Source organism: Labeo rohita, chromosome 20 (assembly GCF_022985175.1).
Source record: "Labeo rohita strain BAU-BD-2019 chromosome 20, IGBB_LRoh.1.0, whole genome shotgun sequence".
In the NCBI taxonomy this organism is placed as follows: Eukaryota; Metazoa; Chordata; class Actinopteri; order Cypriniformes; family Cyprinidae; genus Labeo; species Labeo rohita.
The window spans coordinates 1,253,887-1,280,859 of record NC_066888.1 but is presented as its reverse complement, the minus strand read 5'-3'; the positions used below and the strand labels follow the sequence as shown (position 1 = coordinate 1,280,859).

At 36.5% G+C, this 26,973-nt stretch overlaps 1 protein-coding gene across 1 annotated transcript in view; it reads right to left on the bottom strand.

The window, feature by feature from the left end:
• Positions 1-26,154, bottom strand: part of LOC127183101 (NACHT, LRR and PYD domains-containing protein 3-like) — a 29,085-nt gene extending 2,931 nt beyond the window's left edge. Inside the window, 9 exon segments of the mRNA XM_051138920.1 lie at positions 1,998-2,168; positions 14,528-14,698; positions 15,691-15,861; positions 16,115-16,285; positions 20,547-20,911; positions 20,913-22,235; positions 22,616-22,691; positions 23,891-23,978; positions 26,112-26,154. Of these exon segments, the coding sequence (XP_050994877.1) occupies positions 1,998-2,168; positions 14,528-14,698; positions 15,691-15,861; positions 16,115-16,285; positions 20,547-20,911; positions 20,913-22,235; positions 22,616-22,691; positions 23,891-23,978; positions 26,112-26,154 (2,579 nt within the window).
• Between the last annotated feature and the right edge of the window lie 819 nt (positions 26,155-26,973).

The following is a 26,973-nucleotide window of genomic DNA, read 5'->3' as shown; positions in this document are numbered from 1 at the left end:
TATATGGTGAATAGTGGATATTGCTACTGTATATAATGCATGCACTGACAGTATAATGATGCGCTGCTGAGGCGAGGCCCACGCAGCCTCTCCAGGAGAAATTAAAAGCAACATCACACGTTTTCACCATCACAACTGTTCAATAGTTCAAGTTCAATAATATTAGGTCACATTTTAGGCGCAGTGTTGCAGACTGTTTTTGTTCTATTTCAGCAGCAAAAATAATTTCAAAGAAAGAAAGCACCACAGCGCATCTCGATTCATTGCTGAATACTTTATTCTTTTGAACAAATCGGTTGAGTCAAAGTTTCATTATCCCATTCACAAACATCTGATGAATCAGTCGTTTGAATGAATCGTTGAACGACTCACTCATTAGACACTTGCTATCACCTACTGGTGTTTTAATTTTGTTTAGAAGTACCATTTCCACCATAATTTATTGTGTATATTCAAAATAAATACTTAAAACAATCTCATAACATTATTTAATTAATTTGTTTTTCTTTTCAGTGTAAATTATATTATTTGCTAACGTATAGATAATATTCATATTATTGCAATAGAATTTATAGATCAAATGTAAGAATTTGAAATGAAAGATGAAGTATTAACAAAGTTAGCGGGGAAATGCCCTCTATAAAGGTAAAAAAAAAATGCCTTGAATTAAATATAAAAATCATGCAGATTTATGTCACTGCTGATAGAAAACTGATGAGAATATTGCTTTAGAATAAATCAGATTTGCAATATATATATATATATATATATATATATATATATATATATATATATATATATACAGGAAGCTTGACACCATATAGAGCTCCCTGACATAACAAATCCCAATTTAACTATACACAATCCCTGACTATACACATAACCCAAGACAGACTATACAAGTACTTTACATGATACTGTAAAATATTGTGCAAGATATTGTGCAAAACAGGCATTTAAGGTTAAAAAGCAAGTAGTGCAATATAATTTGTGGTGCATTAAACATTTGTGTTATCTTATTGAGTCCTTGTAACAGTGTTTATAAGAAAGTGTCTGGTGCATATAGAGAGAAGAGTGTGTTTCTACAGGTGGTTTGTTCAGCCCACTCACTGGTGTGTAGCACACTCAGAATTGCACAATGTTTTTGAGGTTTTCAACAGTTTTCATGTGGAGTGGTGGGGGTGGGGGGGTTGGGCTGGTTTCAGGAGCTAGGGTTGTGGATGAGATTTCAGAGGGGGACGAGGTGACTGGAATTGAGGGCTCTCACATCTTGGGGTAAAAAGCTGTTGAGTAGTCTATCAGAGCGGGCTCTAATGCTCCAATACTGTCTTCCTGATAGCAAGAGCTGGAGGAGACTGTGGAAGGAATGGGTGGAGTCTTTCAAAATACTGGTAGCTTTACTGGAGCATCATGCAAGGAAAGAAGCTGGCCCGTACAGGGACAGTCCATGATTTAAGCGAATCACAATTCTGGACAAATTCACAAGAGTTGAATTGTCTGCTCCCCATTTGGTTTTAGATAAAACCTTTAAAACATTCATGATTTTAAAACATTCCCTTTTAAGTAATTTATCGTGAGAAATTAAAGACAGTTTGCTGTCAAAGGTGATACCAAGAAACCTGGTCTCTTTTACAACTTTATTGGGGGCTAAAATCCTTTAAAATTTCTTATAAAAAAGACAGCAATGACATGCTTTTTTCTAATAAAAATTTCACAAATATGACAGTTATCTAAACTACAACATCACAGATATAAAAGATGATCTGTACCTAATATGTATAATTCAACAGACTGTTACTAACTAGAGTTCTCATCATGTAATTTTTAATCATCAGTAATGGAATAAATAATAACTTGTAAGTAATCAGTGATCATTTGTAAAGAGCAGCTCATGTGTTACAGCTCAGTCAGTTGAACTCACAGCAACAGAAAGAGGCTGAACACTTCAGATATACTTTACAATGTACTTCATGTGTGACAGTTAAATTTGATCTTACCACAGTGTCTCCAGTTTACAGCAAGGGTCCTCCAGTACTTTAGAAAGCAGCTTCACTGAATCTCCTAGTTCATTCTCAGACATATTCAGTTCTCTCAGGTGTGAGGGGTTTGATCTCAGAGCTGAAATTAGAGCAGCACAACCTTCATCTGTGACACCACAATTATTCAACCTGTAGAGAACAATGACACACTCTTCACTCTCTCAGATCACATCAGTTTAGCTGTGAATCCACTATTAAAGAAAAAGTACTAAAGCACAAATCAAATATGTTTGTTGGATCATTGGACTAAGGTCGACAAAGTCACAGAAAATAAAATGTTATCATAAAACATCCAAAGTCTCATTCAAGCAGGAACAATAATATTTCTTAGATGTGCTACATCTGTATTTTATGCAAAATGTCTGTATTATGCAAAATAATGCTTGTGTCATATATGATCTTACCCCAGTTTCTCCAGTTTACAGTGAGGATTCTGTAATACATCAGAAAGCAGCTTCACTGAATCTCCTAGTTCATTCTCAGACAGATCCAGTTGTGTCAGGTGTGAGGGGTTTGATCTCAGAGCTGAAGTTAGAGCAGCACAACCTTCATCTGTGACACCACAATCACTCAACCTGTAGAACAATGACACTCTTCACTCTCTCAGATCACATCAGTTTAGCTGTGAATCCATTATTGAAAAGAAAGTAAAGCACAAATCAATATGTTCAAAGTCTTCAAAGACACACAACGTGTTGGTGACGTGATGGCGCCATTGTGTGTGGCTTGCCGTCTGCTCCCTTCTGTGTCTCTTAGTTTATCTATTTTATTGTGTTTTTGTTTTTTCTTTTTATTTCAAACTGGTTAATCGCTTATAGTATATGACCACCAAACGCTTTTAAATTTGCAAATCTCTACGGATGCGTTTAACCAAGTTCAGAGAGGCCCATATCATTCTCCCCCTCCCTGGCTGGAGTCTCTACCTGCATGTCTACGCCGAACGCCATGCACTTTACCTCTGAAGAAACGCCACAAAAGACGGGGGAAACGGGAAGGCGTTGCCGTCAAGATCAAACTTTTGGTGGCAGCAAAAAAAAGAGTTCAGCCATTGTTTGGTCGCTCCAAATCATGCTGTGGATCTTAGACGTTTTGTCATTTGGCGTCCATCGGATCCTGTTTGTTCCTGGATTATTCCGGCTCGACCAACTGCCTTTGATCATTTACCTCAGTCCTGTTCGCCTCGGCTTCGTCGTGGCAGTGTGTGTGTGCACAATCTCCGCTCGCTGTGTCGGACCACATAAGCAGCAGAATTTCAGAATTGTTACCCGGCAACTGTCAATTTTTTAATTCCCCGCGAACTGCGAGAAGAGGAGGAGGATTGGCAACTATTTTCTTCAACTCCTGACACTGGGCACTGTTAATCCGTTGGTGATTGCATTGATTTATCGACCCCCAAAACCTCACAAAGACTTTCTTGCTGATTTTTCTGCATTTTTAAGTGATATTATTCCTAATTTTGATTTTATTGAGATTTTGATGGAGTGTTCATGTGTGCTGTCCCTCTAATCTGTTGGCTAAGGACTTCATCAGCCTTATAGACTCATTTGATCTAATTCAACTGGTGAAAGGTCCCACTCATTCACATAGACATACACTTGACCTTGTGTTGTCCCGTGGTTTTTCAGTGTTGGACATTGAATTAGATGATTATAGTATCTCAGATCATAAACCTATTTTAAAATCATGTAAACCTGCTTGTATGACTCAAATAATATCTTCCTCCACTAGTGATACTTTCTCATCAATGTTCAAAGAGTTTTCTCAATCTTTAGTCTCCTTTCCATCTGATAAAAGTGCAGAAGAGCTTATACATTCTTTTAATGATGTCTGCACTAATATTTTGGACTCTGTAGCTTCTCTGCAGTTTAAAAAAAAAAAAAAAATCCAAACCAAAGTCAGTACCTTGGTTAAATGATGCTACACGTGCTCTTAGACAGACTTGCAGAAGAGCTGAAAGATGATGGAAGAAAGATAAGCTTCAGATTTCTTATGAAATCTTACAGTTCTTTCTCAATATCAGAATGCTGTAAGATCTGCTAAGTCTATGTATTTATCTGAGCTCATTGATAAGAATGTTCATAGACCAAGAATGCTCTTCAGTACTATAAATGCTGTTGTGAATCCTCCTGTTTGCATTTACCTTTCTGAAACAGTTGAGATGTGTGAAAGTTTTTGTTTTTTTTTTTCAGAGAAGATAAGGATAATTAGGCAGAATATTAGGCCTTCTACTTATGATCCTGCTGTTTTTTCAAATCCTAGTGCTATCTTTAGCCAGTTTAGCTCTGTTTCCATTTCTGTTTTACATGAGATTGTTAATCAACTAAAGCCATCTGGGTCTCCTTGTGATGTTATATCTCCCCATCTTTTTAAAGAAGTTTTTGATGTGGTTGGGCCTGTTTTTCTAGTTTTTTTTATTAATAAGTGCCTGGAATCAGGAATTGTACCTGATTGTTTGAAGCATGCAACTGTTAAACCTCTTTTGAAAAGTCCTTGTCTCGATCCAACAGTCTTATCTAATTTCAGGCCTATCTCTAATATCTCTTTTTTTATCTAAAATTTTGGAGAAAGTGGTTTTCACCAGCTGCAGAGATTTTTGAATGACAATAAGATTTTTGATGTTTTCCAGTCAGGTTTTAGAAAGTTTCACTCTACAGAGGCAGCACTTGTAAAGGTTTTAAATGATGTTTTAATGGTCACTGACTCCAGTGACTTTGTTGTACTGGTACTATTAGATTTAAGTGCGGCATTTGATACAGTTGACCATGAGGTCTTGCTAGCTCGGCTAGAGCAAGTTGTGGGGATCAGAGGAACTGCATTAAGTTGGTTTCAGTCCTATCTAAAAAATAGAAGCTTCTCAATCAATATTGGGCAATATTATTCAGGGGCATTTCCCCTGTCTTGTGGGGTCCCCCAACGATCTATTTTGGCCCCTTTATTGTTTTCTTTATATATGCTTCCTTTAGCCGCTATTTTTAAAAAGCATGGCCTGTACTGTCACTGCTATGCAGACGATACTCAACTTTATTTGCCCCTGAAACACAAAAATGGTGTAGACTCCCTCTGTGCCTGTCTTTCTGATGTCAAAGCCTGGATGTCTTTGAATTTCTTGAATATTAATGAGAGTAAAACAGAGATCATTGTGTTTGGCTCTTCTGATGTCCCAAACATTCATCATGTAAATTCTAGTGTTTTATCTTCTTCAGTTAAATCATGTGTAACAGACTTGGGCGTCTTATTCGATAGCGCACTCAAATTTGATAGGCAAATAAATTTAGTTGTCAAATGAAGTTTTTACCAATTAAGAGCATTGGCTAAAGTGAAGACCTTTCTTTTGGAAACTGCAATTCATGCTTTTATTTCTTCTAGACTTGACTATTGTAATTCCCTATATCTGGGAATTAACAGTTCTTCAATAGAGATTACAAATGGTCCAAAATGCAGCTGCACATCTTTTAACAGGTGTTCGTAAACACAAACATATTACTCCTGTATTAATGTCTTTACATTGGCTCCCAGTACGCTTTAGAATTGATTTTGAAGTGCTTATGCTTGTTTTAAAATGTTTAAATGGCCTCGCTCCTTTCTACCTTTCTGACTTCTTGCGTGAATATCATCCGGAAAGAACTCTTAGGTCTGCCAACCAAAGTTTGTTAACTGTTCCAAAGTCAAAATTCAAATCTAGGGGTGATCGAGCTTTTGCTATAGCCGCACCTAAACTTTGGAACAAGTTACCGATCCATATTAAAACTGCATCGACATTGCATATTTTTAAATCAAAGTTAAAAACACATCTATTCAACATAGCATATGATTTGTGATGTTTTTTGTTGTCTGTTGTTTGTTTGGTTTGTATACATGTTTTTAAAAGTCTTTTAGAATATTGTACAGCACATTGGTCAACTGAAGTTGTTTTTAATTGTGCTCTATAAATTAATTGAGACTTGAGACTATGTTTAATAGATCATTGGACTGAGATCAAAAATGTTACAGAACACCAAACATGATCATAAAACAATTTAAACAAAACTAAATTTAACATACAGTATTTAAAGACCCCTGTGATGAAAATTTTTATTTTAAAATTCAAGTTTTTAACATTGTTTACAGATCTATCTGGTGTTTTAAATATGCTTAAAGATAAATGGTGTGACAGTCAACACCATTACTGAGTATTTTCTCAGTAAAACTGCAGTGTACCAAAGACAGTCTCAGAAATATGGTTTAAAAACCACCTATGTTTCCATGTAACCAATCATTTGTTTTAGATTTGTGAATTAGTTGTGTACTCTGCTTTAAAAGTGTGCACAAATGTGCTTTTGTGAAAATGTTTTAAACAAAAGGAAATTAAGTTATTCTTGTAAATTTCGTATATACTGTACAGTGTTGGGAAGGTTACTTTGGAAATGTAATAGGTTACAGATGTTGGCGCTGCAGTCATCAAAAGTCTAACTAAGGCAGTGATACATTGTAGTTTATATACATTTAGGGGGCAGTGCTTAGATCTGGAGACAAAGCACCTGGGTGACAACCCCAAACAAAGCATGCAAATGAAGTATTCAGGTATAGCAGCCTGCACCATTTACACCAGTCCTAATCCAATCATCATAACTACTCGAAGACTGGGCAGAGGTAACAAGAGCCATTACAGACAAAAGGTGAACATCTCAGTAATCTGGCTCATTTGACTTACAATAAGAGAACAGGAACTGGCAGGAACCTCATGCTACAAACTTTGATGAGAGAATCATCTTCTGATAACATCATATTTACCTTAAATGCTAAATACAATATATTTCACCTTAGTTTATTATGTGATGCTATGTCAGAACATAAAATCAGCATATTTTAAACAGATTTTTAAATTTGTAATCCTACACAGATTACAAGTTACTCTATTTAAAATGTAATAAGTAGTGTAACTTTTCAATTACTTTATTAATGTAACTTATTACTTTTGATGACTTTTTGATTACTTTTCTAAATTTCTAATATTTTCAACTGTTAATCATTTGTGACCCTGCACCACAAAACCAGTCTTAAGTCGCTGAGGTATATTTGTAGCAATAGCCAACAATACATTGTATGGGTCAATTTTTTTTCTTTTATGCAAAAAATCATTAGGAAATTAAATAAAGATCATTAAGATATTTTGTAATTTTTTTGTAAAATACAAATTTTTGAGTAGTAATATTCATTTTTAAGAATTATAATGGAATTTCCAAAAATCAATGGAAAGCTTATTTATTCAGCTTTCAGATGGTGCATAAATCTCAATTTTGAAAAATTGACCCTTATGACTGGTTTTGTGGTCCTGGGTCACATTTTACAACATTAAACCAGGCAGAGTTAACCTTACAGTAGCACTCAACACTGATTACTGTCAGACTTTATCACTTTAATCTTATAATTAAGATTATAATAAGTAAGGAATAATACACATCTTTATTTTGCAATAACAACTGGCTGGATGTACATTATCCCACTTATTACACAGCTGCTTACTACAGAAGTAGATAATTAGACACGAAACACTGATCTGAGATGAAATATCAGAACGGAAAGCTTCCATGAAGAAATCAGTTGCTAGCAAGTGGCAGGTTGAGAAAATTAAGAAATTGTACACATAATATTGGATTGAGCTTTAATACTTTATTAGCTAAAAAAAAAAAAACGCAAAGCTTCCACCAAGAAAAACCATCATGCATATAGCGCCGGCTTATGACCAATCAAAATCAAGTGTTCCACAGAGCTGTGTAATAATTTAATTTAAAGCACAGCCACACAAATTCAACTCTCAACTCAAAATAGGAAATAAATCAGTTGAGAATAAGCATTTATTCTGTGTCCTAAACTCCTGAAACATTGGTGTCTCATTTTAGAGCAGTCAATGCAATTTTGGAAAGAAGTCAATGAAATCTGTATGTGGGTGTGTAACCCCCTTTGCAATCATTAGCATTTTCAAATGTAACTGTAATTTAATTACTCAATTTTTTCATTTTTTTTAACTAATTACAGTTACATTTATTTTGTAATTAAATTACGTAATTCCGTTACATGTAACTAGTTACTCCCCAACACTGCATTTATGTATATATATGTATATATACATATATATACACATATATATATATATATATATATATACACACACACACACACACACACACACACATATACATACATATATATATGTATATGTATACATATGCATGTCTTTCAGCCTTTGAAAATACTTTATTATGTGCATTGCTAAAGGGAAGCAGGACTTGCCACCATCTTGGAAGTGCAGTCAAATGACGCATGTCTCTGAGGCTGGGGTTGATCAATCTGCTGCGAGTTCACAGGTCAGATGTCTGACTTCAGAGTGATGTACCAGACTTTATTTCCAAGTAGGAGGAGAAAAATTTAATTTAAACAAATAAAGTATTTCTATTTTAGCTGTTTAGTGTTTTATTTTGATTGTTTTATTTTAAAGTTATTCATTTTAATTTACATTTAGTTTGGCAATTTTATGATTTAATGAATTATTTGCTTTTCATCAACTTCATCAAGTCCCTGTAGTTCTTTCAGGAGCAGCACAGTTTGGAAAAACATGACATGATATAATGTTTAATAAACTTCAAAATATTGATAAAGAATTTAGGTCAAAAGTAATGTTGAAATAAATCAAAGGTAGTCCAAAAAAAAAAAAAAAAAAAAAAAAAAAATGTTTAATATGTTTTTGTTCTTTCCTTTTTTTAACGCATGTCAGCTTCTATGGCTATGTTCATGGACAGGACCAGATTTAGTTATTGATAATGTTGGGTTCGAGTCCACCTAAGTCGAGTCCGAGTCTTTAACCAATCGAGTCCGAGATGAGTCCGAGTCCAAAATGGGCCGAGTCGGACTCAAGTCCGAGTCCCAAAGTGCCGAGTCCGAGTCCAAGGAAACACTAATGTTTGTCGGAATCTTAACATTGTTTTAACCCAGGGGTGCCAAAACTTGGTCCTGGAGGGCCGGTGTCCTACAGAGTTTAGCTCCAGCCCCAATTAGACACACCTGAACCAGCTAATCAAGCTCTTACTAGGCATACTAGAAACCCCCTGCCAGGTGTGTTGAGGGAAGCTGGAGCTAAACCAAGGACCAGGACTGAGTTTGGACACCCCTGTTTTTAAACTTTGCAACTAGAAAAACGCAATGTCAATTGAAATGTAAGAAAATCAAACCTCTAGTAGATCTTGCCATTTTGATTTTTGATTTCACAAATGAAATCTCATAAGTGTCCATGCTCTGCTTAGCAAACTTAAAATCATGTAACAGAAGTTATGGCCGACTTATGTCTTGTGACATATTTTAGAGTGAAACAAGTTTTAGAATGTGATAAATTATAGGGCGGGACTAGGGTGGGGGTAAAGGAGAAGGTATCTTGGTGAACGGGACCTTAAGAGCAGAAAATGCACCTCTTTTATTTCTGATTGTGGCTGTGTGTGCTTTGGGTTTTATATGACTTTTTTTTTTCTTGGATGAAAATGAGGCTGTGAGTGATAAACCTAGTCTTTACAATGACACACACTGTGTATAAAGCCCTACATATACTTTCCATATATTACAGCAAACTCACACCTGTTTTATTTTTGAATGCATTCATAGTTACATTAATTATAATAAATTACATTATATAAAGAAAAATTGATGATGTGCCATTGAATTATTAGAAAATCATCACCCAAGGTGGTTTTGGACCCATTAAAACTATTGCTGCAAAGATGTTAGAAAAATTATTTTTCTTTGAAGCTAGAAACTGCCACCATGTTTAAAAAATAATAATAATTATAATACAGCAAAAACTAATCAACTAATGTAAGTAAAACATTCTCAAGCTTACTCAAGGCAAGTAAACACTCCAAGTAGGCCTATTACATACAAACAAAAGGATAAATAATATATTAATCAAAAATATAAATGAAATTATATTTTTAAAAAATAGAATCTTTTTAAAGATTTTTTTAGGTAGGTCTATCTAAAGGCTATTACAGAAATAGACTACAGACATTTTTTGAAGTAATAAATGTTAAAATAAAACAATGCAAAATCTTCACTGTATACATTAAACATGATTCTTACTAAAGTTAATAAGTGATTCAGTCAGGAAAAGTGAGTGATTTTCTCTTTTTCTTTTGTTGTTTGATTAATATTTATGACGCGATCGGCGGCTGCAGGTTTACGCTGCTGTCGCTTTAAAGGGGTCATCGGATGCTAAGTTCACTTTTTCATGTTGTTTGAACGTTAATGTGTGTTGGCAGTGTATGTACAAATCTACACTATAATGATAAAAATCCATGTATTGGTTTTTAATTAATCTGTAAAAATAATATTCCCTTTTTCAAATCGAGCCATTCTCAGATGCCTGTCATTGTGGCGTCACACCCACAGAGGACACTCCCAAGATAGTTGATTGACATGAGCGTTTTACCTCAGATCAGTTGTAACAGTCCGCCCTCTTTTGTTTTGATGCCGGAGCAGGGATGCAAGTTAGACAAGAATATCTCTGATTGAGCGACTGAGGTGTTACTGGATGTAATGATGAACATAGTGGTCATCATTTACTCCCGACATCTGAGCCGCTGAAGATGCAGTGGATTATGTTTGTTTGTGAAGGGAATGCACTTCCCGATCTACATATATCCGTCTATGTTCATGCAAATTATTCATGTTCCAGCTTCACTTACAGCAGAAGTGAGTATAAGGATTTTTTTATGAATCTTTGCAATCACCTTTCCTAATAAAGTGCTAGTTAGCAAATTTAGTAGCTAAACGCGGCTAAATGCGGCTAAAGTAAACAGGCTCGTCTTTCCACAGAGAGAAGAGAGGGGCGGGGCTAGCAGGGCTCATTTGCATTTAAAGCAGCCTCGACCAGAATGAGATGATTTTTGCAGAGCTCATTTTGACAAGGTAAAAGGGTGTCGTCTTACACAACCACTGAGAATTTTTAACCAGTGTATATTATAGACTTTTCATTCAGACTCTAAAAAATCATATCAACTTGTGGAAAATGGGCATCCGATGACCCCTTTAAGATCTGACGCACATATCAAATATTTTGACGCATCAGTGTTTCTCCCAGCTGTTCAGGTTTACTTAAGACAAAACCGAATTTATTTACATGAATAGTCTCTAAGACGAGCATGTGTGTAGCAATAACAGACCCTTTTAGAAGTGAAAGAGAACTCGACATTTGCACACTGACTGAGAGACGCGTTCTGTCAGTGCGCTTTGAGTGTGTGCGCACATAAACCCGTCGGCTTGCAAACATGCAAATACTGAATATCACTTTCGTGATAATGCATCGAGTCAACTGTTTGTAATTGTAATGCATCGAGAAACTGTACATTTCCGTCAACTGTCTCTGGACTCGGATGGACTCGGCATATTTTCAGAGTCCGAGTCAAGTCAGAGTAAAAATGCATCCGAGTCTGTGACAAGTCCGAGTCGTCTAAAAATTGTACTCGAGACCAGACTCGAGTCCAAGTACAAGTCCGATTACCCCAACTCTAGTTATTGAAAATTAAAACTAAACAAGATGCGCAAGACTCTTTTTTTTTTCCTAAAAAACAAACAAACAAACAAAAAAAAAACAACAACTTTAAACTAAAAACCTTTTCAAAAGTATCAACAAAATAAGTTTCTCACAGGAGTAAAAGTATTACAGTCCAGCAATATGTCTAATGGACAGTGGATTTTGATGCAATTTTCTCTTAGTAAAAGTGTATGTGTAAGTCTTGAGTGTCCTATCAGACATTGTGTGTAAATGACTTGATCCCAGTGATTACTGAAGGGGAATATATGTTTTTTTCCCCCAGCACCAAGGTTTATTTCAGGTAATTTGTTGTTGAAGCACCGATCTCATGTTTATTTTTGCTGCATGTATTTAATGTTGGTCTCAGATCTGTGAAAGGTACAGAGTGTTGTACTGGTTCTGTAGATAACACTTCTTTGGCAGCACTGTCTGCTGCTCTTTACCACATTCCTGAGTAACCAGATATCCAGCAGGAAATAATTTTACATTTCTTTGATTCAAGAGATGATCATATGATTAAAATCTTCACAGTTGTTGGGTGATCAGTTTTTAGAGATTTCAGTGCTTCAAGACAAGAATTTGAATCAGTTATTATTAAAAATGCTGTAGTGAAGAAGTCTCAGTGAACTTCAATGGCAATAATAGAGCATTTGCCTCTGCAGTGAAAACTGAACTTTGGTCAGGAATTTTGGGATTCTTGAGATCTCATGGAGGAATTCTGCAAAAATGTGTTTGTTCCAAGCAGTGAATCGCTAGGAACACAGGGGGACGGAGTGAACTTCCAACTGGTTAGGCTTTTTTGGAAATTAAGGTGATTTCTATATTTTATCCATTCAAAAGACTATAAAAGCTAACCCAGTTCTGCACAAAAACGTATCACAATATAGACTAAAAACCTAGCAGGATATTTGTGGTTTGCTGTGAAATGCCGTCTTTTGGGATTGGCCATAATACCTACAGACTGCAGCCAATGGAAATGCCTCTCTATCGCTGCACATCCTGCTCATCGCAGCACAGATCGTGAAAGCAGACTACAGTTTGTCATTCATTATAACAAACAAATTATAGAGACGATGTAAATAATAGATTCAGTGTGCAGTGTAGAGATATTCATTAAAATGGAAGTTTGTGAGATTGCGATGAACCAAGACGAGTGACGATGTCAAAAATAATTAATTAAATTGTTGTTTTGCACTTACTAGTTATCCTTCATATGGGAAACCACTCTCTGATCATTATTTACACATATTAAAAAATATGAATATTATTTGGATCTACAGTCATTGTTATATTGTCCGAATTAAGATGGTGATGTTTTAGTCCAGACCCTTTGTACCTTTATCTGGCTAATGTGCGTCACTGTGTGTGAACGTAACCGTATTAAGGACTCAAATATGGTATTGACAACCATATTCTGCTGCTGTGTGAATGTGGCCATATATTATCTACATAATTCTTATATATTGTCTAAGAACACCCAGTAAAGACACAGTGATGCGGTCAGGACCATGGCGCTGGCTTCCTTTGAAATATCGCTCCATCCTCCCACCCCAAATGCTGCCTGTTCATACGCGTGCGAATATGTCAGAGGAGGCACGCAGACTGGTAAAATAATAAATAATTACTGATTACCAGTTTGAATCAGTACATTATAAAGAAAACAATGCCTTAAAATGGTATCTTTGCACCGGTGAACCCCTGTAAACTTTTCAGTGCAAGAATTCAGTAAACGAATGCATTCATAGTAAGTTCAAAACGGCTCTACAGAAAAAACCCAAACGATTTCATCAGAAGTTGTGGAGAGTCACGTCCAGATGTAAGTTATTCTTTTCAGCGTGTATTTTGGGTGTATACCCACTTCTCCAGGCATCACTACACCACTGATTTAGAGTAAGTGGTGAATAGTGGATATGTATTGTAAATTATTTTATTTGCTAACGTATAGATAACAATATTCATAGTTTTGCAATAGAATTTGCAGATCAAATGTAAGAATTTGAAATGAAAGATGAAGTATTAGTATTAATGTATGTATAGGAAGCTTGAGACCATATAAAGCCCCCCACATAACAAATCCCAATTTAATCCCTGACTATACACATAACCCAAGACAGACTATACAAGTACTTCACATGATACTGTAAAATATTCCTGGTTTCAGGAGCTAGGGCTGTGGATGAGGTTTCAGAGGGGGGTGAGGTGACTGGAATTGAAGGCTCTCACAGCTTGGGGGAAAAAGCTGTTGAGTAGTCTATCAGAGCGGGCTCTAATGCTCCAATACTGTCTTCCTGATAGCAAGAGCTGGAGGAGACTGTGGAAGGGATGGGTGGAGTCTTTCACAATACTGGTAGCTTTACTGGAGCATCATGCAAGGAAAGAAGCTGGCCAGTACAGGGACAGTCCATGATTTAAGCGAATCACAATTCTGGACAAATTCACAAGAGTTGAATTGTCTGCTCCCCATTTGGTTTTAGATAAAACCTTAAAAGGAAATGTTTTAAAATCAAGAATGTTTTAAAGTAATTTATTGTGAGAAATAAAAGACAGTTTGTTGTCAAAGGTGATACCAAGAAACCTGGTCTCTTTTACAACTTTAATGGGGGCTAAAATCCTTTAAAATTTCATATAAAAAAGACAGCAATGACATGATTTTTTCTAATAAAAACTTCACAAATATGACAGTTATCTAAACTATAACATCACAAATATAAAATATGATCTGTACATAATATGTATAATTCAACAGACTGTTACTAACTAGAGTTCTCACCATGTAATTTGTAATCATTAGTAAAGTAATCAGTGATCATTTGTAAAGAGCAGCTCATGTGTTACAGCTCAGTCAGTTGAACTCACAGCAACAGAAAGAGGCTGAACACTTCAGATATACTTTACAATGTGCTTCATGTGTGACAGTCAAATATGATCTTACCACAGTTTCTCCAGTTTACAGTGAGGATCCTCCAGTGGATCAGAAAGCAGCTTCACTGAATCTCCTAGTTTATTCCCAGACAGATTCAGTTGTGTCAGGTGTGAGGGGTTTGATCTCAGAGCTGAAGTCAGAGCAGCACAACCTTCATCTGTGACACCACAATCACTCAACCTGTAGAGAACAATGACACACTCTTCACTCTCTCAGATCACATCAGTTTAGCTGTGAATCCATTATTGAAGAGAAAGTACTTTTGGGATTGGCCATAATACCTACAGACTGCAGCTAATGGGAACACCTCTCTATCGCTGCACGTCCTGCTCATCGCAGCACAGATCGTGAAAGCAGACTGCAGTTTGTCATTCATTATAACAAATTATAGAGATGATGTAAATAACAGATTCAGTGTGCAGTGTAGAGATATTCATTAAAATGGAAGTTTGTGAGATCACGAGGAACTAAGACGAGTGACGATGTCAAAGAGAAATAATTAAATTGTTGTTTTGCACTTATTAGTTATCCTTCATATGGGAAATCACTCTGTGATCATTATTCACAAATATTAAAAAATAAAAATATTACTCTACAGTCATTGTTATATTGTCCGAATTAAGATGGTGATGTTTTAGTCCAGACCCTTTGTACCTTTATCTGGCTAATGTGCGTCACTGTGTGTGAACGTAACCGTATTAAGGACTCAAATATGGTATTGACAACCATATTCTGCTGCTGTGTGACTGTGGCCATATATTATCTACATAATTCTTATATATTGTCTAAGAACACCCAGTAAAGACACAGTGATGCGGTCAGGACCATGGCGCCGGCTTCCTTTGAAATATCGCTCCATCCTCCCACCCCAAATGCTGCCTGTTCATATGCGTGCGAATATGTCAGAGGAGGTGCACAGACTGGTAAAATAGACTGATCTGTACCTAATATGTATAATTCAACAGACTGTTACTAACTAGAGTTCTCACCATGTAATTTGTAATCATCAGTAATGGAATAAATAATAACTTGTAAGTAATCAGTGATCATTTGTAAAGAGCAGCTCATGTGTTACAGCTCAGTCAGTTGAACTCACAGCAACAGAAAGAGGCTGAACACTTCAGATATACTTTACAATGTACTTCATGTGTGACAGTCAAATATGATCTTACCCCAGTTTCTCCAGTTTACAGTGTGGATTCTGTAGTACATCAGAAAGCAGCTTCATTGAATCTCCTAGTTTATTGTAGGACAGATTCAGTTCTGTCAGGTGTGAGGGGTTTGATCTCAGAGCTGAAGTCAGAGCAGCACAACCTTCATCTGTGACACCACAATAACTCAACCTGTAGAGAACAATGACACACTCTTCACTCTCTCAGATCACATCAGTTTAGCTGTGAATCCATTACTGAAGAGAAAGTACTAAAGCACAAATCAATATGTTTGATGGATCATTGGACTGAGGTCTACAATGCCACAAAAAAAATGTTATCATAAGACATCCAAAGTCTCATTCAAGCAGGAACAATAATATTTCTTAGATGCACTACATCTGTATTTCATGCAAAATAATCTTTGTGTCAAATATGATTTTACCACAGTTTCTCCAGTTTACAGTGAGGATTCTGTAGTACATCAGAAAGCAGCTTCACTGAATCTCCTAGTTCATTCTCAGACAGATCCAGTTGTGTCAGGTGTGAGGGGTTTGATCTCAGAGCTGAAGTCAGAGCAGCACAACCTTCATCTGTGACACCACAATCACTCAACCTGTAGAGAACAATGACACACTCTTCACTCTCTCAGATCACATCAGTTTAGCTGTGAATCCATTATTGAAGAGAAAGTACTTTTGGGATTGGCCATAATACCTACAGACTGCAGCTAATGGGAACGCCTCTCTATCGCTGCACGTCCTGCTCATCGCAGCACAGATCGTGAAAGCAGACTGCAGTTTGTCATTCATTATAACAAATTATAGAGATGATGTAAATAACAGATTCAGTGTGCAGTGTAGAGATATTCATTAAAATGGAAGTTTGTGAGATCACGAGGAACTAAGACGAGTGACGATGTCAAAGAGAAATAATTAAATTGTTGTTTTGCACTTATTAGTTATCCTTCATATGGGAAATCACTCTGTGATCATTATTCACAAATATTACAAAATATGAATATTATTCTACAGTCATTGTTATATTGTCCGAATTAAGATGGTGACGTTTTAGTCCAGACCCTTTGTACCTTTATCTGGCTAATGTGCATCACTGTGTGTGAACGCAACCGTATTAAGGACTCAAATATGGTATTGACAACCATATTCTGCTGCTGTGTGAATGTGGCCATATATTATCTACATAATTCTTATATATTGTCTAAGAACGCCCAGTAAAGACACAGTGATGCGGTCAGGACCATGGCGCCGGCTTCCTTTGAAATATCGCTCCATCCTCCCACCCCAAATGCTGCCTGTTCATATGCGTGCGAATATGTCAGAGGAGGTGCACAGACTGGTAAAATAGACTGATCTGTACCTAATATGTATAATTCAACAGACTGTTACTAACTAGAGTTCTCACCATGTAATTTGTAATCATCAGTAATGGAATAAATAATAACTTGTAAGTAATCAGTGATCATTTGTAAAGAGCAGCTCATGTGTTACAGCTCAGTCAGTTGAACTCACAGCAACAGAAAGAGGCTGAACACTTCAGATATACTTTACAATGTACTTCATGTGTGACAGTCAAATATGATCTTACCCCAGTTTTCCAGTTTACAGTGTGGATTCTGTAGTACATCAGAAAGCAGCTTCATTGAATCTCCTAGTTTATTGTAGGACAGATTCAGTTCTGTCAGGTGTGAGGGGTTTGATCTCAGAGCTGAAGTCAGAGCAGCACAACCTTGATCTGTGACACCACAATAACTCAACCTGTAGAGAACAATGACACACTCTTCACTCTCTCAGATCACACCAGTTTAGCTGTGAATCCATTATTGAAGAGAAAGTACTAAAGCACAAATCAATATGTTTGATGGATCATTGGACTGAGGTCTACAATGCCACAAAAAAAATGTTATCATAAGACATCCAAAGTCTCATTCAAGCAGGAACAATAATATTTCTTAGATGCACTACATCTGTATTTCATGCAAAATAATCTTTGTGTCAAATATGATTTTACCACAGTTTTCCAGTTTACAGTGAGGATTCTGTAGTACATCAGAAAGCAGCTTCACTGAATCTCCTAGTTCATTCTCAGACAGATCCAGTTGTGTCAGGTGTGAGGGGTTTGATCTCAGAGCTGAAGTCAGAGCAGCACAACCTTCATCTGTGACACCACAATTACACAATCTGTGGAGATGAATATCAAACATCCATTCAAAAACCAATCAAACAACTTGCTACATTAAACGACTTGCAAGTTCAATATAATTAAATTAGTTCATACCATTAGTATTTTAATGGAGTAAAAATATAATTATGTATTAAATAAAAATGTAATTGAAATTAAAGAACTGAAACTATGGCTAACACAGTTATTAAATAAAACATTTAATTGCAGATATGTTTACTGAATATAAACCTAACAGACCACTCATTAGGATTAAGCCAGTTATAAATACCAAGGGTTTACACAAAACAAGGGGAATCCGCTTGTAGCTAATATACCTCCCACAGTTGGAATCAGCTTCCAGAAGAGATCAGATGTGCTAAAACATTAGTCACATTTAAATCCAGACTCAAAACTCATCTGTTTAGTTGAGCGTTTACTGAATAAGCACTGTGCTACATCCGAACTGATTGCACTGTATTTTATGTATAATCATTGAAAAAAGATTTGTTCATTTTGCTGAACGAGACTCAAAGGTCCAAGTCTGTAAAATGATCTGAACTTCTCATCACTACTACGAATCTCTGGTGATGTTTATAGGTCACAGACTCATTGCTCTGATTGCATGCAAGGGATCTGCAACTAAATATTAGCTTTTAGACTTTCATATCTGCCTTAAGTTCAGCTGTCCCAATAGGGGGATGAACTCTAAAAGTGCTGTCCTTTTTATTTGGTAAAACATCAAGATGAGACAACAGTTTTGTCTCATCTTCATCTTTTAATCATATTTGTAAATGTCTCAACTTCACAGCAAACAAAGCTATTTTGTCTTTGCTGTTCCAATACTGATGGAGGGCACTGCATGTATGCATGTATATATAAAGTTAATCAAAGTTATCCTAAGACAAGAGTGGGTATTGTTTTGGCTGTAGGACAACTTTGATGAAAGGTATTGATCCACTTCAAATGTTGACTTGTGTGTGTGTGTGTGTGTATATATATGTATATGTATATACAGTGGGTACGGAAAGTATTCAGACCCCCTTAAATTTTTCACTCTTTATTATATTGCAGACATTTGCTAAAATCATTTAAGTTCATTTTCTTTCCTTATTAATGTACACACAACACCCCATATTGACAGAAAAACACAAAATTGTTGACATTTTTGCAGATTTATTAAAAAAGAAAAACTGAAATATCACATGGTCCTAAGTATTCAGACCCTTTGCTGTGACACTCATATATTTAACTCAGGTGCTGTCCATTTCTTCTGATCATCCTTGAGATGGTTCTACAAATTCATTTGAGTCCAGCTGTGTTTGATTATACTGATTGGACCTGATTAGGAAAGCCACACACCTGTCTATATAAGACCTTACAGCTCACAGTGCATGTCAGAGCAAATGAGAATCATGAGGTCAAAGGAACTGCCTGAAGAGCTCAGAGACAGAATTGTGGCAAGGCACAGATCTGACCAAGGTTACAAAAAAATTTCTGCTGCACTTAAGGTTCCTAAGAGCACAGTGGCCTCCATAATCCTTAAATGGAAGACGTTTGGGATGACCAGAACCCTTCCTAGAGCTGGCCGTCCAGCCAAACTGAGCTATCGGGGGAGAAGAGCCTTGGTGAGAGAGGTAAAGAAAAACCCAAAGATCACTGTGGCTGAGTTCCAGAGATGCAGTCGGGAGATGGGAGAAAGTTGTAGAAAGTCAACCATCACTGCAGCCCTCCACCAATCGGGGCTTTATGGCAGAGTGGCCCGACGGAAGCCTCTCCTCAGTGCAAGACACATGAAAGCCAGCATCGAGTTTGCTAAAAAAACACCTGAAGGACTCCAAGATGGAAATAAGATTCTCTGGTCTGATGAGACCAAGATAGAGCTTTTTGGCCTTAATTCTAAGCGGTATGTGTGGAGAAAACCAGGCACTGCTCATCACCGGTCCAATACAGTCCCAACAGTGAAGCATGGTGGTGGCAGCATCATGCTGTGGGGGTGTTTTTCAGCTGCAGGGACAGGACGACTTGTTGCAATCGAGAGAAAGATGAATCAGGCCAAGTACAGGGATATCCTGGACGAAAACCTTCTCCAGAGTGCTCAAGACCTCAGACTGGGCCGAAGGTTTACCTTTCAACAAGACAATGACCCTAAGCACACAGCTAAAATAACGAAGGAGTGGCTTCACAACAACTCCGTGACTGTTCTTGAATGGCCCAGCCAGAGCCCTGATTTAAACCCAATTGAGCATCTCTGGAGAGACCTAAAAATGGCTGTCCACCAACGTTTACCATCCAACCTGACAGAACTGGAGAGGATCTGCAAGGAGGAATGGCAGAGGATCCCCAAATCCAGGTGTGAAAAACTTGTTGCATCTTTCCCAAAAAGACTCATGGCTGTATTAGATCAACAGGGTGCTTCTACTAAATACTGAGCAAAGGGTCTGAATACTTAGGACCATGTGATATTTCAGTTTTTCTTTTTTAATAAATCTGCAAAAATGTCAATAATTCTGTGTTTTTCTGTCAATATGGGGTGCTGTGTGTACATTAATGAGGAAAAAAAATGAACTTAAATGATTTTAGCAAATGGCTGCAATATAACAAAGAGTGAAAAATTTAAGGGGGTCTGAATACTTTCCGTACCTACTGTATCTTAATGTTTTAACAGTGAAATGATTGTTCTCAGTGATACTTACTGAACTGATCTGGATTCTTTAATCACAGGCAGCAACTTCTGAAGAACTTTCATATTTTCATGTTTGTTCATTCCATTGACAAATTTATCAAGACGAAACTCATTCAGTTCTTCTTCTGATGTCAACAATACAAAAACTACAGCTGACCACTGAGATGAAGAGAGATTGGCTTCCTTTATTCTTCCAGATTTCAGATACTGTTGTATTTTCTCCACTAGTGAACGATCACCCAGTTCATTCAGACAATGAAACAGATTGATGGATTTCTCTGGAGAGTCAATGGTCCTGATCTTCTTCTTGATGTATTCAAGTGTTTTCTCATTGCTGTCAGTTCTGCTTCTATTTAGTGTCAATATTCGTTGTAGGAAGAATCTGATGAGACTCCACTGACAAACCCAGAAGGAACCGCAGGACAAGATCCAGATATCCATTTTTACTCTGTAGAGCCTCATCCACAGCTCTCTGATGCAGCTCAGATAATGAAACATTTTTAAACATGAGTTGAAACCGGTCTTTAACTTTAGATTGTGAACTCTGTTTGGTGATTGGCTCAAACACATTTGTGTTGTGGTTTGTCCAGGAGAGGTGCACATATAGAGCTGCTAGATGTTCCTGAATGCTCAGATGAACAAAGCAGAAGACTTTCCCCTGATACAAGCCAAACTCCTCTCTGAAGATCTGAGTGCACAATCCTGAGTACACTGATGCTTCTGTCACATCAATGCCACACTCTCTCAGGTCTTCCTCATAGAAGATCAGGTTGCCTTTCACAAGCTGCTGAAAAGCCACTTTCCCCAGTTTGAGAATCATGTCTTCATCTGTCACCTTCTTCTCATAGTCCTTCTCACGTTTGATTTTGGTCTGAAGGATCAGGAAATGTGTGTACATTTGAGTGAGAGTCTTGGGAATTTTTCCTTTCCATATTTTTTTCAACATCTTCTCTAGAACAGTGGCTGAGATCCAGCAGAACACTGGGATGTGGCACATGATGTAGAGGCTCCTCGATGACTTCAGGTGTGAGATGATCCTGTCGGCCAGACTCTGATCTCTGATTCTCTTCCTGAAGTATTCCTCCTTCTGTGAATCATTGAAGCCTCGTACCTCTGTCATTCGATGGACACACTCAGAGGGGACGAGATGAGCTGCTGCTGGTCTGGAGGTGATCCAGATGAGAGCAGAGGGAAGCAGATTCCCCACAATGAGGTTCATCAGCAGCACGTCCACTGAGGCTGATTCACTTACATCACACAACCTCACATCGCTCTGAAAATCCAGAGACAGACGACACTCATCCAGACCATCAAAGATGAACAACACTTTATATTGATCACTGATTATTTCCATTTCTTTAGTTTCAGGGAAAAAGACATAAAGAAGATCTGAAAGACTGAGTGTTTTGTTCTTCATCAAGTTGATTTCTCTGAAAGGAAGAGGAAATATGAGCTGGATGTCCTGATTCTCTTTCCCTTCAGCCCAGTCCAGGATGAACTTCTGCACAGAGACTGTTTTTCCAATGCCAGCGACTCCCTTTGTCAGCACAGTTCTGATGGCTTTGTCTTGTCCAGGTAAAGGTCTAAAGATGTCATTGCATTTGATGGCTGTGTCCTCTGTTGCTGTTCTCCTGGATTGTGTCTCAATCTGTCTCACCTCATGCTCATTACTGATCTCTCCACTCTCACTCTTGAGAGTCTTGTGGTTGATTCATAGACTGGTCATATTTCTTAAAGGCGGGTTTTGTTTCAGCTGATCTGTGTGGCAGGACTGACCTTGAATCAAGAATCAAACACATTTTTCTCGTGACCTTAATAACAGTTGTGACTTTATTAAAAAAAAGCCTGCTGAAGGTCACAACTGTAAAATTATAAATAAATAATTACACTCTGTGCTCTATATCTGCTCATCGTCATTAGATTTACTGCATTTCCTAGCCAGATTTCTGTTCATGTTTATTTATTATAGTGCTGTATAATTGTGACAGTTTAATTTAAAGTTTCTTACTATAATCATATTTTTTACAAAAAAATGTCATACTTGAGGTTAAACCTTGTGTCATCACCCTTAAAAAAAACTGGTTGAAGCATAGAGTCGTCACTCCTCATAGACACACAGCTGGGCTCTGCTTCTGATTTCTTCTGGTGAACTGAACTATAACAGAGAGATTAAAGATACACTAAATACTTTAATAGACGTGTCTCTCAATGTGAGTAAATGTTAAAATATCAGATGAAATAATGATATGATAAAACACCATAACAAATATTTCAATCATGTCTGTTAATGAAATATTGTAGCTGAAATGTTGTGGATGACCTATAGACTCATCACTCTTCATAAACACACAGCTGGGCTCTGCTTCTGATCTCTTCTGATCAACTGAACTATAACAAAAATCCTTTGAATTACTGTATTAATATTTTGGAAAAAATATATGATCTTTTCATTTTACTATGTTGATAAAAAAACCATAGACTAAAGTTCTTTCATAGACTCTCTGCCATAATAACTAATATGAATACCATAATAACATGAATACCTAATATAAAACAAAAACACAATATAAATATGATGCACAGCTCTGTCTCTGACCTCTTCTGATGAACAGATTTAATGATGACATTCAGTTTAATAAAGGAGCTTTAAAAATAAAATTACTACATGTGTAGGGGACTTCCATGTTTCAAAACTTGTTAAGTGTTAGGTTATTATGATTATGTTAAAATGTTATGAATTGTACTTTTCATAATCTGCCTGTAAATGTTTGTATCTCAGGGGATTTGTTGCCGTTTTAGGGGTATAAATCAAGGTGTTTTTTACATACAGGTCTGTAGACTTTAGACTTTGAAGTTTATTTCAGAAAATCAGTTCAAAACTTTAAACTCTTAAATGATCATTTATTGTCTATGACTGAAGCATTAATCATTCAGTTAGCAAGACTGAATTTAGTTTTACGTCAGCAATACATGAATTTTGCCATGTGTATACTGTACTGTATTTAACAAATTTTAATAAATAGTGTAATAAATGTATTGTTCATTTGTGTTAGTTAATACATTAACTAATGTTACCAAATGACACCTTATTGTAAAGTGTTACCCTACTTTTTAACATAAAAAAAAATTAAAAAGTGATAAATGCATAAACAAGAAAATCCAAGATGGTTCAGTCCAGTACATGTTCATCTTCAATTATTTCTAACAATATAAAAGTTATTCTTACATTTACATTATAAAAATCCTAAAAGATTTCACAGCAAAAATACTTCACTTCATTTTTTTATTAAAAAAAAAAAAAAAAAAAAAAAAAAAAAAACTTTTTATGGTTAATATTGCATGTATCCAAAGTACCTGCATCCTGGATAAAAATCTTCATCTCGGGGTGTTTGTGTGTCATCCATGATGAAGCTGAACAGACAGAAGAGTGAGATCCCAAACTCTGGGTGCAAATGACAAACAAATCATTCAGTCAGAGAAACCGGAGAATGATGGCGTTCACTCAAATACACAATGTTAGTCTTGTGTTAAGACAAATAATAAAAAGAACTACAGACAACACGCAACAAAACCAGAACAAGCAACAAAACCACTTCATTTGCTTAAAAATAAAAATATCGTAGACATCAAGGAGCTCACGGCAATCAGGAGAGAAATGAATGCGGAAGACACCTGCGCGTCCTCTACCAGTGACGTCACTTTCTTGTTATATTGTAACTTGTGAGAATCTGAGGGTAAAGGTGAGCATATGCTGAGCTCTATACGACGAGTTTCTGCCCGTTTGTTTTTTTAATGCGCTACAAGTTCAGGGAGGGAAATCAAGACGGGAGAATTCCCAAAATGACCAGAAGATGAAGTCAAGACGCATTTTTATTGTAACTATGGACTACGTTGACAAGAGTGATGTGAAAGTTTTCACCATGAAGCTTACACTGGTGATGCACCGGAGAGAAAACGGATTTCACAGTAAAATTAATCTAATTAATTAATTAATTAAAATTAATCTAATTTTAAATCTAATTTTCAGCGATCAGAAAAAAATGGTCTTAAAGCTTGTTGTTTTGTAGAATATCACAGTTATATATGATATGAGAATGATATTTCATAAAAATATAATTATATTTTCAGAATGACATTCAGGATGTTTTTTCTCAAACATAGTCAGTGGGGTAAAACACCCCCAGGGAGCAACGGGCAATTACTGTAGTTACTCTGTTCTAAACATCAAATCCAAATCCTGTTTTTTCATCAAATGAATTCTAACTAGTTGGTTGAATAAGAATATTTTGATTTTATATTTAAAAATTACCTCAACTTAGCATCAGGTAGCTAGTTAGCTAGCCAGTTGGCATCAGCTAACAAAATGTTTAAAATAGGCTATTATAATTTTGTAATTCATAATTACTGATTATATATTTTTAATTTTTATCTAAAACTGCCTTTACTCTGATTTTGCTGTAAATGTTTAAAGCAAATAGCTTTGTCAAACTGAGGGGCATTTTACCCCACCCATGGGGGCGTAATTTCATTTTTGTTAAAAATCTAATAACATAAAAACTCTGGACATCTTTCATACTTTGTTTATAATTTATGTCATTGTCATTAGAACTGTGATAACACATTTACCTTCTGTTTCACAGAAAAAAAAAAAAAAATCACACAGTCCTTAAGGTGGGCATTTTCCCCCATTTTACACTATGTATGGGTGTGTGAATGTGTGTGTATATATATATATAGAATGATTTGTTAACTGATTGATTGTAGCCGCAAATTTAGAATACATAAAAGGTGGTCCCCCTCAGCAGCCCCCCAATCAGCCCAGGCCCATTTTCACCTGATGGACCAGAAATAACCTAAAAAACTCACACAAACACACAGCACTCACATTTCTTCATTCCAGAGGAAGGTGGCTCTTATCAGTCTAGAAGTCTGGATTGTCTGTGGGTTGTATAATAGCAGATGCACAAGCACACGATCTCCAGAAGGAGGCAGTGCTGCTCCTCAGCGATCATCACACATGGATCCCGCAGCACAAGACCCCACTCTGTGTTCTCTGTGTCACGTCAGCGGTCGGGATGAGGCAGTAACCTGAGCAGATGTCACATAAGTGCTGGTAACAGACTCATAGTTTTCAGTTCGGCCTATCAGCAGAGATCACAGCGATGAGCACAGCCTTCACCACCTGTGGAATGTAAAGATCCACTGATGGCAAAGGTTCTTCATGAAACCATAGAGATGCCAATAAAGAGCCTTTCTTTCTGATTTGGAGTGAAAAACTGTAAGATGTTTTAAATGGTGTTAAATGTATCATCATATTAACCAAAAATACTTTGTAAAGCTCCTATATGACCAAAATTTGCTGTTAAACCTGTTTCACTCAATCTGCTCCATGCCTTCTGTCATCTAATTGATAGTTTGTAGTTGTTTTTTTTTATAAAGTAAAAGGTATTTTAGTATAATTGTGCAAACGACCACCTTCAGCTGGTGCTTTGTGTCTTTTTGCTGTCAATTTTTGACTGATTTTATCAAGTAAATGTAAGACAAACTTTAGTGATATTTCCAGATGAACACTTACTGGACTGAAGCAGCTTGGCTTTACTTGATTCTCCATGAGTCATTTTGTAGATCATCATTTAGTCTCTGAATAAAATGTAGCAGTTTGTCCAAATTATTTTCACTATTCCAGACTACATGAATCTGATGTATCAAATATAACACTCAACATAAAACACATATGTAAATTTTACTTATAAAGTTGCAATAAACTGTTCCATGTGGGGGGAAACAGATTTTCTTAACGTTTATTTGATTTGTCAGGCTTTACAGTGTTAATAACCACAGGCCTTTAATGTCTTTAAAGTGCACCTATATGCATCTAAGCCAAAACAAGAAGACAGCCCTTGGAACAAAAGCTTGAACAAAAACAGAAATCATAAAACAGAGCAAGTCCAGCTTTGTGTCAATGAAAGACATTTCATCAGAACTCAATCCATCAACATCCCAGACAACTAAAACACCCACATTCTGCTGAAAGACAATAACATCAGCTGTAGCATGAAACTGACACACACATTTGTCTCTGACACGTGTTTGTTCCTTGTAACAGGATCTGAGTGTGTTTCTGAAGAGCTGATTTTCCTGTTCGGTCTGGATGCCTTCAACATTATGTGGTTGTGAAGCACCTATTTGGAAATTTGCACCATAATTAGGTCAAATGTAAACAGAGATTCGTTTTGCCAAGAGGAGAGGCAAGACATGACAGAAAACAACAGTTTTTCATCTTCACCAGACACTTTTTTGGTTTGGGCATAATTAAATGATCACTATGATGATTTCTTCATCGTGAGTTTTTCAGCACTCTTCATCTCAATAAAGTTATTACAGAAGGATTGCTCTGTATAACAAAAATTAAGCAAAAATGAACCTCAAAAATGATG